Source organism: Tupaia chinensis, unplaced genomic scaffold (assembly GCF_000334495.1).
Source record: "Tupaia chinensis unplaced genomic scaffold, TupChi_1.0 Scaffold000628_1, whole genome shotgun sequence".
Classification (NCBI taxonomy): domain Eukaryota; kingdom Metazoa; phylum Chordata; class Mammalia; order Scandentia; family Tupaiidae; genus Tupaia; species Tupaia belangeri.
Genome location: NW_006160148.1, coordinates 1,680,004 through 1,691,982, shown reverse-complemented (window position 1 = coordinate 1,691,982; position 11,979 = coordinate 1,680,004). Strand labels below are relative to the sequence as shown.

At 44.5% G+C, this 11,979-nt stretch overlaps 1 protein-coding gene across 1 annotated transcript in view; it reads right to left on the bottom strand.

Annotated features, from left to right (window-relative positions):
- The window catches only part of MACO1 (macoilin 1), a gene marked incomplete at its 5' end in the record, with an annotated part of 58,847 nt that extends 51,842 nt beyond the window's left edge, over positions 1–7,005 (bottom strand). The window contains 2 exons of the mRNA XM_006159472.3: positions 5,048–5,174; positions 6,859–7,005. Of these exons, the coding sequence (XP_006159534.1) occupies positions 5,048–5,174; positions 6,859–7,005 (274 nt within the window). The remainder of the gene's footprint in view (positions 1–5,047; positions 5,175–6,858) is intronic.
- Positions 7,006–11,979: the final 4,974 nt, after the last annotated feature.

Sequence of the window (11,979 nt, the reverse complement as noted above, 5' to 3'; positions counted from 1 at the left end):
ATATAGAGAGAGAGAGAGAGAGAGAGAGAGAGAGAGAGAGAGAGACTCACTGTGTTGTGATCCTTCTGCCACAGCCCCCTAAACAGCTGGGACTACAGATGCATGCAACCACATCCAGCTTGCAGGCTGACCTAGGAAGTGAACTCACATCTCCCACGTGGCCTTGCTTGCTGGGTAGGAACTCAACCAATAAGTTCTATCAACAGTGAGCCCAGACAGTCTACTTCTAGGAACCTAACTAACAGAAACAAAAAAGAATCCTCAGATAAATGTAAAATAATATTCACTGCAGTATCATTTTTTTTTTTTGGACAGGTTTTTGCTATAGGGTATGTGTGCTCACCAGAAAGAGAGAGAGAGAGACAGAGAGACAGAAAGTGAGAAATCACCCCCAGGGGGGATGACCACGCCGTAATCCCTTCTCCTCCATTCTCCTCTCAGGATCTTGGGCACGCACGCACATGAACCTGGCATGAGTTTAAGTCACCGGGTCTTGATGCCGCGGTTGCGTACCTGGGAGTCCAGCGACATAGCCATTACGCTAACTGCTGGTCCCATATCATTTGTAATAGCAAAACTTAATTTAAATGCCCATCAACAGGGAACTGTCTGATGATGACAGATGGATATAATGAAATATGTCGCAGCTTTTCTAAAGATCTATACTGTGTTCTGTACTGTGTCATGGAGTAATATACATAAAAAATGGAATTCTTAAGTAAAAATAAGCTGTAGGACGACTTTAGTACTGTTCAGAAACATTTTTTTCTTAACCACAGCTCATATTTCTTTTCTAATTAAAAACAATTTTTGGGACCAGCAGTTAACGTAATGGCTATGTTGCTGGACCCCCACGTAGTCGACCATGGTTTGAGTCCCGGACCTGGTGGCTTAAACTCATGCTGGGCATGTGGGTGAGTGCGTGCCCAAGATCCCGAGAGGAGAATGGAGGAGAAGGGATTGCGGTGTGGCCATCCCCCCTGGGGGTGATTTCTCGCTTTCTGTCTCTCTGTCTGTCTCTGTCTTCTGGTGAGTGCATGCACCCTATAGCAAAACATCTCTTGGGGGAAATAAAAACTTTCAAGGGAAAAAATGCAACTTGTAATAGAGTAAGAGGCAAATGGAAAATTTCCCACTGGCTTTTAGAACCAAAATCTGCACATCAGGCCCACTGATGTCAGGATCTGACTTAATAATGGAACATTTATGGGGCCCAGCAGGTGGTGCAGTGGTTAAGGCACTGGACATTCCCACATGGCCAACCATGGTTCAAGTCCTGGACCTGGTGGCTTGCTTTCTCTCTCTCTCTCTCTCTCTCTGTCTGTGTCTCTATCGGTCAAATTAAAATAAATGAATGAATGAATAAAATTAAATTAATAATTATTTAAGAAAAAATAATGGAACATTTATGAATGTGTACTACGCAGGCCTGAGAGGAGACATCAGCGACCTGAGGCTTTCTGCTAAGGATCGTTGAGAAGAAACTAAGGAAAATCACAGTCCAGATTAGATCACTTAGCCTACCTTCCCCATTTTGTTGAAGAGAAAAAGGAGGTTCAGAGCTTAAATAAACTGGGTCCAGGCTCACGGAGACAGTACTGAGTATGTGAAGGAGACAGACTCAGTTCCCTTAGAACTCGTCCCTGAGTCAAGTTGATACCGGAAGGTAACTAATGGCTCTAGCCTTCCTTAGGAATTTAGGAGCCCCAAAACAGGCACTTTTACAATGTAGGAAGAAAAAGAGCACTGTGTTTCCCAAATCATTTAAAAATGCATTTCTGAACACTTCTATTTCCCACTCTTTATGTTAATTTATAGTTACATTTATAATACAGTAAGTGTATTATAAAAAAGAAAAAACACCTGTATTTTCAAATGAATAAAAGTACACCGAAACTATCTTTGAACAAGTGCAATAGTAATTTTGTATGTAGTTTTATATTGCTTTTTCTCTCAACAAGAAAATAAAAGTTTAAGACATAATATTAGCATTCTTTAGTAGCCATAAATAGTTTCATTCCTAATATTCTTAAGAAGGAATTTTAATTTTTAACAACTGGAAGAAAAATTAACCCCTAGTTGGGGACCAGCAGTTAGCGTAATGGCTATGTCACTGGATTCCCACGTAGTCGACCGCGGTTCGAGTCCTGGACCCAGTGACTTAAAGTCATGCCGGGCGCATATGTGTGCGTGCCCAAGATCCCAAAAGGAGAATGGAGGAGAAGAGATTGCGGCATGGCCATCCCCCCTGGGGGAGTGTCTGTCTCTCTCTCTCTGGCGAGTGCATGCACTTCATAGCAAAAAAAAAAAAAAAAACTATTTATTAAGTAAATTTCACTCATATATGTCAGGCCCAATAAGAACATAAAATGTTTTGTTGATTTAGTTGTTTAAGCACTAATCCCAAATTAAAACACAGTTTACAACATAGCTATTCTAACACGCACTTCCGAGCCTGGGACTAAAGAGAAGCCATTATCGTCTTATGACATTTGGGTACACTGCTGTCCCATGGGTCACCCACCACATTAGTTTCCAGTAGCTTCCATTAATAGCTATGTGGTCAGTTTCTTCTCTACCACTAAGACTTTACTGAAAAACAGGAATTTCCACTATCTGAGTGAGACGGCTCCCAAGGACACTGTCTAGATTACTCTACCTGCACAACAGAGAAAGGCCGACCTCGAGGGAGTGGAACCAGTATAAATGGCAGCTCACTAGAAACAGAGGCCCGAGATAAAGAAATGCAAGTAAAAACGGTACCGAGAAAAATCGCTGTAATTAGAGGAAAGCAGACTAAAGAACCCCCCACCGCTCACGGGTCAGTCGGCTAGGAGAGAGTGCCGAGCACGTGAGAGTCATGCTCACAGGGGTACTCCAATAGCGGCCAGGCCGCATGGGCCAACACCCTCCTCTGAGCAGCTTTCAGGAAAGAATGCATGCTGCTCCAGAGTTTTATTATGTGGTACTCAAAATCCTAGAGGTGACAGCTGGGCTTAAGAATCAAGCTTCGTGCAGCTTCGTGGAGAAGTGTGGCTGAGCCAGGGTGCAAGTCCTAGTGCACAGCACGTTCAGATCCGGTGGGCTCGCGCTGTCAGAACCGCTCGTCTGATCTGACCTGGAAACACAGCTCTCAGAAGAAGGGGACGGTATAGCCCTACTCCAGTCAGAGCACAGCTGAAGCACTGGGCTGCCGGCAAAGTCATGACATACTCTCCTATGCAAACGTGGGTCATCTTTTCCATTTCCTATGCAAAGATGCGTCACGATTTTTCCAACAGCTCGCTAGTACGTAGACTAGGGGAAAAACCAGGATGGTGAAAGTGCTTCAAATACCATAGAAGGAGAAGGAGGATGCAACCAGAGACACTGCTGCCTACAGAAAAGAAGACTTTAGAGGATATGAAAGCATCTTCAGTCCTCTGATGAAGCATTAACACGGACGGGAAACGACACTCGCTCGGTATGGTTCTAAAGCAGAGGTCCAGTGTTTGGGCTTGACAGGACGGTCTACTACAGGTGCCATAAAACGTAGGGGCAAGTCCTGTACATGTCCATACATTTTTCTGGGGAAACCTTCTTTAGATTAGTAACCCCCAAAACAGTTAAGACATGCTAGGTCAAAAGTTTAAGAAGTAAAATTCTGACTCAGTATAAGGAAGAACTTTCTTTTTTTCTTTTTTTTCAAGAATTATTTAATTTTATTATTATTATTTAATTTGCTAAAGGATACATGTGCTCACCAGAGACAGAGAGGAAAAGTGAGAAAGCAAGTTGTCAGGCCCAGGACTCGAACCACAGTTGGCCATATGGGTCCAGCGCTTTAACCACCATGCTACCTGCTGGCCCCAAGGAAGAACTTTCTATTACAGCCACCCAAATGGAATAGGGTGCCAGGAACAATGTGTAAATCCCTTGTCACCGCAGGTTTTCAGAGGTAAAACCACCACGGGCCAGGGATGTTGTGGCAATTCTTACGCCAAATTACGGGCTTACCTAAATGACCTCTGACATTCCTTTCAACGCTGAAGTGCCAAAAACGTTTTCCTTACGTGGCACATGGCTGTCTTCACATGTATCTAACTACAAACCACTTCAGCTTTGGAGCTGACTCCACAGTGCAGCAGTGAAGAACCGTGCATAGGGAGCTGGATCCCACATGGCTGACTGTGGCTTGAAAAACACACTTGGGTACTTGCACAGACGTGCCCAAATCCTGACGGGAAGCGGAAATCCAGGGAAAGACTGCAGCATGGCCAAGCTCCAGGGGCGGGGGCGGGGGGGTGCTTTCTCTCTCTATCTAGTGACCTCTCGGGCAGAAAAAATAAAAATAAAAAATCACTTCAGCCTTTTATAAAAAGTGGATTTTCTTTATGAGAGTTAGTAATTAAAACGCCTAAGACACAATCAAAACCAAATCATAAAGACTTAACCCTTGATTCAAATAATCAAAGAAAAATTTATAAAGCCATATTATGATCTGTTAGGAAGGCAACTTTAAAATGTCTACACCAACCTCTAAATCATTTATTCAGGTACACAATATAATATAATGTACTTTGGGCCAGCCGGGGCGTGGTAGTTAGGGCTGGGTCCCACATGGCTGACTGTGTGGTTGAGTTCTTAATAAACACACCAGGCACGTGTGCCTGAGTGCCCCAAATCCCAAGAGGAGAATGGAGGAGAAGGAACTGTGGTGTGGCTACCTCCCCGAGAGGTGATTTCTCACTTTCTTTCTCTCTCTCCTCCCCATCTATCTCTCATCAGCAAGCACAAGTGCCCTATAGCAAAACTAAAATAAAAATTCTTTGTTGAAGACAATGAATATGGTAATATCCTTGATTCGATTATCATACACTGCATGCATGCTTTGAAAACCATATTGCACCCTACAAAGATGTACAATGGAATGTAATTAAGAAATTATAAAATACGATTTTAAAATCTTGTAAATTACTTTAAAATGCTTTAACTTTATGAAAAGAAATCGCATTTAAAAACTCTGAGTCTAGAGTTTCTATCCATCTAAGAAACCGTGAAGACTTACCTGTGTGCCATACGTACTGAACCCATACGTATGTGCTAGCAGCAAAAAAAAGCCATTGTATGGGGATGAACAGCAGACATATTATATTTGACGTAAATGCTACACAAACAAAAAATACTGAGAAGGCCTGGAAAGAGAAAAAATTAGGAAAAATTTCAAAACACACATTTAGAACTGGCTATGTTCAAACAGGTTGTTAAAAGCATGTTGGACAAAAAAAAATCGCTAAAACTACTAAGCAGTAACAACGGAACCAGTTAACAACAGGAAATTTTCAACATTTAAAATCAACCATGTAAAAACTAGTGAGTGGCTCATTCAGCACTGAAGAGTAACACTACTTATGGTGCTCAGGCCATGACAAATTAGACCGGAACAAACTGAGGTTGGTCCACAGTGAGCTCATTTGAGGTCCACAGGTGAGTTATCTGAAAGCACTAGAATTTTAGCACAGAAAAGCCTCCTCCCTCCTCACAAACATTTCCAAAGAGCCTCGGCCTTTAAAGGGTAGGTTTGCTGGAGCACAGGTGAGTGACAATATTGCTAACAGGCCGAGGTAGTGACTTCAACAATGCGGCCTTCCTCTGGCCACCGCTATCTGCCACCATCTTTATAAAGCATGGGTTTGCTCCGATCCAAGCACCAGGCCTGGGGGAAGTTACGGTTCTCAGATGGGGCTACGGGACACAACAGAACACACACACACACAAACCCCGGGGACAAGCCTGAGCCTCTGTCCTTGCTCTGACCCAGTAGTTCGCAAAACGGGGTCTGGGGATTCCTGGGAGGTCTCCAGATCCTTTCAGGGAGTCTTTGAGCTAACAGTTAATTTGATAATAATACTCAGATGTTATCTGCCTTTTTCCTACTCATTCTCTCACAAGTATGGTGGGATTTCCTAGAAGTTACATGACATACGATATTGCAATGGATTGAGTTCTGAAGCAAATCTGAACGTCTACTGAAGACAGCAGAGATCTGCAAAGATGGAGCCACCCTTCTGTCTTTTTTATTTTGGAAAATCTAGTTATTTTTCATTTAAAAATGGGATTTTTACTGGGACCAGCAGATGGCATCATGGTTACATTGCTGGACTCCCACATAGCTGACATGGTTTGAGTCCCAGACTCAGCAGCTTAAAACTCACGTGTTTTAAGGGGCATGTGTGCCTAAAATCCTGAGGAGAATGGAGGAGAAGGGACTGCAGTGCGGCCATCCCCTCTGGTGGGTTATGTCTCACTTTCTAGCTCTGTCTTTCTCTGTCTCTCCAGCAAGTACATGTACTCTAAACCAAAAATCTCTCTTTAAAAATATGTAATTTGCATTAAAGTTAATGGCTTTGTTACTTTTTCAAAAGTGAAACAAGTAATAAACTTAACACACACATTAACAAAAGTTCGTTGGAGCCCTTGATCACGGTTCAGAGTACAAAAGGTCCTGCTACGAAAAGCTTGAGACCACTGCTCCAGCTCTGTTCCAATTACTAGCTGAGAGGCTCCAGACACACTTCAGAGGGGGACTGGGCAGGTACTGCTCCCCTCGCTACCCGGCCTCCCTGTCGGGGCGCTTCTACCTACACCCGCCCTTTCTCTTCCCTGAGATGAGAGACGGGGGAGACAGCGCACCCTGATCCCTGGACTCAGAAAAACAGCCTTCAAGGCCGGTTTCCGTCCTCAGACCCCATAGGCTTACCCCAATACAGTCGTCTAAGTACTGCTAGTAAAGTGCACCTCCCACCGGAAGCTGCTGGAGGTTTTCTTGGAAAGGCAGTTAAACCCCTCATTCATGGAAAGCGTGTATTGTGAACATACCAGTCCCTGGTATCTGAAGGAATCATAGACGCTCCTGATGAAAAGCCAGAACGGCCACAGGTATTCAAATCTGAACTCCAGGACAAAATCTGCCAGAAGGACAAGTGCCCACACTACCAGGAATTTCAGGTATAAAAACGTACTGCAAAATATAAACGTGACAAATTAATTCAAGGTCATTCGTCAAGAACCGGAGGTAGAAAACGCACTACTTCTGTTTAAGAGCGACCGTGAAAGGACGGAGATCAAGTTCAGAAGAGATGCTCCCGCGGCCCACCTGAATTTCAAGAGCTCTGGTGTTCCTTTTGAGACCCACAACTATCAAGATAAGGTGATGGCCAAAAACGCGGAATTCCATTTAACATAGAAAATTGTGTAAAAAATGCGCTAAGTGTCTGACTTCAAAACACTGCAACGCTCTCCAAATGACAGCTTTCGAGCCGTACTTCATTAGAAGAAAATGTCACGGTTGAAAGGCTTCACGTTTGCTGCTCCTCCACCCTCTACACCTGGTTGGAAAGTCTTTGAAATCCTGATGCACGGCCCTCCGTGCTTGAAGAGTTCTATCTTTTCCCCTCCTTTTCTCCTCTTGCTTCTCTATATAGCATTCATCTATATTAACCAAGCAAAAACCAATGACTTCCTGAAACAGACAGAAACTAACTTAGGAAGCAGATGTCAATCACGACCGAGGCCTAGGAGGGCACGCGAATGTACATTAGAGAAAAACCCTCACGCGCCCAAGCCTCGCTCTGGAGGAGATGTGTGTGTTCCCAGTTCCCCCTGGGTTCACGTCTAGCAGAAACAGACTCTGAAAAGTCAGTTAGGAGACCTGCCTAACCTACTGCATTGGCTCCAAACAAGGTAAGGACACGAATAAAAAATCACTACTTTTTCAAATATTCTAGAAGTCCATGCCCCAGTTCATTAACTGCACAATGTATAATAAAAAGTCTTCTGATTCTACCCACTAATAAGCCTCTACCTCTATGTCCCTAATCCTGCCAATTCTTGAGGTCAAATTTAAATACCAAAAAAAAAAAAAAGTTTTCTGAGACCAGCAGATGGCAGAATGGTTATGTTGTGGTACTCCCATGTAGTCAACCATGGTTCGAGTCCCAGATCCGGCACCTTAAAACTCATGCCAGGCACATGTGGATGTGTGCCAAAAAATCCCAAGAAGAAGAATGGAGGAGAAGGGCTTGCAGTGTGGCCATTCCCCGAGGAGTGATTTCTCTACTTCTGTCTCTCTGCCTTTCTCTTGTCTCTCCAGTGAGGGCACACACTTTATAGCAAAATCTCTCTTTAAAAAAAAGAAAAGAAAAAAGGTTTTCTAAGATAAACAGATTGGAAGGACCAGCGGATGGCGTAATGGTTATGTCATTGGACGCCCACATGGCTAGCGCCAGTTTGAGTCCCAGACCCAGCAGCTTGAAAAGCGTGCTGGGTGTGTGTGCGCGCGTGTGTGCCCAAAATCCTGAGAGGAGAATGGATGAGAATGGGACATGGTGTGGCCATCCCCCTGGGGGATGATTTCTCGCTTTCTGTCTCGCTGTTTCTCCAGTGAGCACACACCACTCTATCGCAAAAATCTCTCTGGAAAAAAAAGAAAAGATAAACAGGTTGGAAATACCTAAAATTCACTTTGATTTGGGTTAGAGCCCTGTTTTTATACAATCCAATTTTCACTCCCCAGAGGGGCAGGAGAAAACACCCCACGGAGGTGTGGTCATGCTGCAATGCCCTCTCCATTTCTGTGCCCTGTTGGGATCTGGAGCGCACATCCACGCACACCCGGCCATGGGTGGGCTGTTGTCCAAGCCACCAGGGCTGAGACCCAAACTGCAGTCAGCCATAAGAGACCCAGGCTCCCTTAACCTCTAGGCCATGGTCTGGCCCACAAACCAGTATTGATGTGATATTAGTTCTCTGAACCAACAACAAGATCAAAATTTGGGGGGGCTGGCAGGTGTCATGGTGGTTAAAGGTGCTAGACTTCCAAGTGGCGGACCATGGTTCGAGTCCCTGACCTGGTGGCTGGCTTTCTCACTTTCTCTCTCTCTGACCCTCTCTGGTCAAATCAAAATAAAATTAAATAAAAAATAATTCTTTAAAAAGAGGAAATACAATTTTTTTTATAACTTTGAAATACATTTCAATGAGATATAAAAGATTTATATACTTACAGGAAATCCAGGATCCAGCATTGGATCCAATGCTGGATCCTGGATTTCAAATGTCCCCTTTGAAGGCATACAGGTAAAAGATATCAAGAACAGCTACATCCAACCATCAATAATTCAGTATTCATAATGATATATAATTGGCCATGTAGGGTCAATTTCTAATGTTAATTGTCAGAATTTCTTTGAGTTTGATAATTTTTTTTTTTTTTTTGGAGAGGTTTTCGCTATAGGGTGCGTGCACTCGCCAGACAGACAGAGACATAGAGACAGAAAGCGAGAAATCACCCCCCAGGGGGGATGGTCACGCCGCAATCCCTTCTCCTCCATTCTCCTCTTGGGATCTTGGGCATGCAAGCACACGTGCCCGGTGTGAGTTTTAAGCCACTGGGTCTGGGACGCGAACCGCGGTCGACTATGTGGGAGTCCAGCGACATAGCCATTACGCTAACTGCTGGTCCCTGGGTTTGATAATTTTTTAAAGAGAGATTTTTGCTATAGGATATTTGTGCTCACTGGAGAAACAGAGACAGAAAGATAGAAAGCAAGAACTCATCCCCCGGGGGATGTCCATGATGCAGTCCCATCTCCTTCCACGCACACACACATGCCTAACATGAGTTTTAAGCCACCAGGTCCAGGACTCAAACGGCAGTCAACTATGTGGGAGTCCAGCGACAACCATCTGCTGGTCCCAGATAATGTTCGTATTAAGAGGTTTTCTGTAAAATTAAAAACCCAGAGAAAACGAGAGGGCCTCAGTCCCGAATCCCTCACCTCACCTTCAGTTTCATTTCACTAGAGTCCTGTGGACAGATGAAGACGGGGCCCTTGCCCTCACTCTCACGTTCACTCCACAGCTAAGTCAGTGTAGAACAATGCATATTTTATTGTAAGGACAACTGAGTCATGCAGGTATTAAGGACGATAAATCTAGTTTAAAACTACATTTCCAAATCTACTTGATTTTAAAACTACCTGTGTCCAGAACTGTTTCTAGGTTTTGAAGAAGGAACGGCCATGTTTTTAAAGCATTATAAAAATGGCATGGAGAGGACCAGCAGATGGCATAATGGTTATGTTGCGGGACTTCCATGTAGTCAACTGCGGTTTGAATCTCGAACCCGGAGGCTTTGAACTCACGCCAGGCACGTGCACCTGCGTGCCCAAGATCCCGAGAAGAGAATGGAGGAGAAGGGACTGCAGTGTGGCCACGTCCCCTAGGGGGTGGCTTCTCGCTGTCTCTTTTCCTCTGTCTCTCTGGCAAGTGCATGCACCGCACCATATAGCAAAAATCTCTTAAAAAAACAAAACAAAACAAAACAAAAAAACAGGGACCAGCAGTTGGCGTAATGGCTATGTCACTGGACTCCCACGTAGTTGACGGCGATTCGCATCCTGGACCCGTGGCTTAAAACTCACGCAGGGGGAACCAGCAGTTAGCATAATGGCTATGTCGCTGGACTCCCACGTAGTCGACCGCGGTTCACGTCCTGGACCCGGTGGCTTAAAACTCACGCCGGGCGCGCGTGCGTGCGTGCCCAAGATCCTGAGAGGAGAATGGAGGAGAAGGGATTGCGGCGTGACCATCCCCCCGGGGGGTGATTTCTCGCTTTCTGTCTCTATGTCTCTCTCTGTCTGTCTGGCGAGTGCATGTGCCCTATAGTGAAAAAACCTCTCCAAAAAAAAAACCAAACAAACAAACAAACAAACAAAAAACTAATGCTGGGCGCATGTGTGTGCGTGCCCAGGATCCCAAGAGGAGAAGGGATTGAGGCGTGACCATCCCCACTGGGGGGTGATTTCTTACTTTCTGTCTCTCTGTCTCTCTCTGTCTGTCTGGCAAGCGCATGTGCCCTATAGCAAAAACCTCTCCAAAAAAAAACAAAAACAAACAAATGAACAAACAAAAAACCAGCGTGGAGATGTGGGTATCTTCCTAATTCTTTTTCTCTATCTAAAATGTAGCTGATGAGACACAGTGGGTATCCCGTCATGTCTAGTCCTGGCTATTACCAGGTGGAGGGGAGCAGCACCACCAACTGCTCCTTGCCCAGAATGCACTCGGGCAAGGCAAGATCCCAGTCTGGCGACAACGTTCCGTTCCACGAGTTAGCATCACCCAAACAACGGTGGTGTGTCGAATACTTTTTAATAACTCAACCCTTCAAACCTACGGCAATAAAAAAACATCATCTTTGTTAGACTATTGTTTTTCAATTCTGTGACTTCAAGGGGAGGAGGTTCCTTTTTATACATTTCTTTTCAGGTAACTGCTTTCATACTCTGGTGTTCGATGCCCAGTTCTCAGTGGGTCTGTTCAGAACCATAGGTAGCTAAGGAAACTTGATCCTTCACAAACATGCCATACCCTCACTTTCCACAGGCTCCCTTTTCAGGTGGGCCTGCCTGTAAAATCAAAAGCAACCTAATTAACAAAGGGGATTTTCCTCTCGGGCTGAGCGTGAATTCTACTGAGTTATTTCAGCCTCATAGTTTCAGGAAGTTTACGACGTCCGCTTGACTCAGTATACACCTAGCCCTCCTCATCAGCAAGTCACCTGCCCTTCTGTAGGTACATGTACCAAAGTTTAGAGACGAGTAATCTAAAAGACTGCTCATCGCTGTAGAAACCCTAATTCCTCTCCTTCTGTATTCTGAAGGCTGTAATACTTTACCAAATCCAAAGAGTTGATATTCCAAAAGGAGAGGAAATTAAGAGATTTGAGCCATTATGACATTCCATAATATTTCTTTTAGCACAGCGGGTGATGTGGACGTTAAAACCCCTGGCTCCTAGCCGGCAGGTGGGCAGCGTAGTAGTTAAGGCACTGGACTCTCACATGATAGACCACAGTTTGAGTCCTGGACCTGGGGGCTTGCTTTCTCACTTCTCCTTTCTCTCTGTCTCTGGTCAACTTAAAAAAAAAATAGTAAT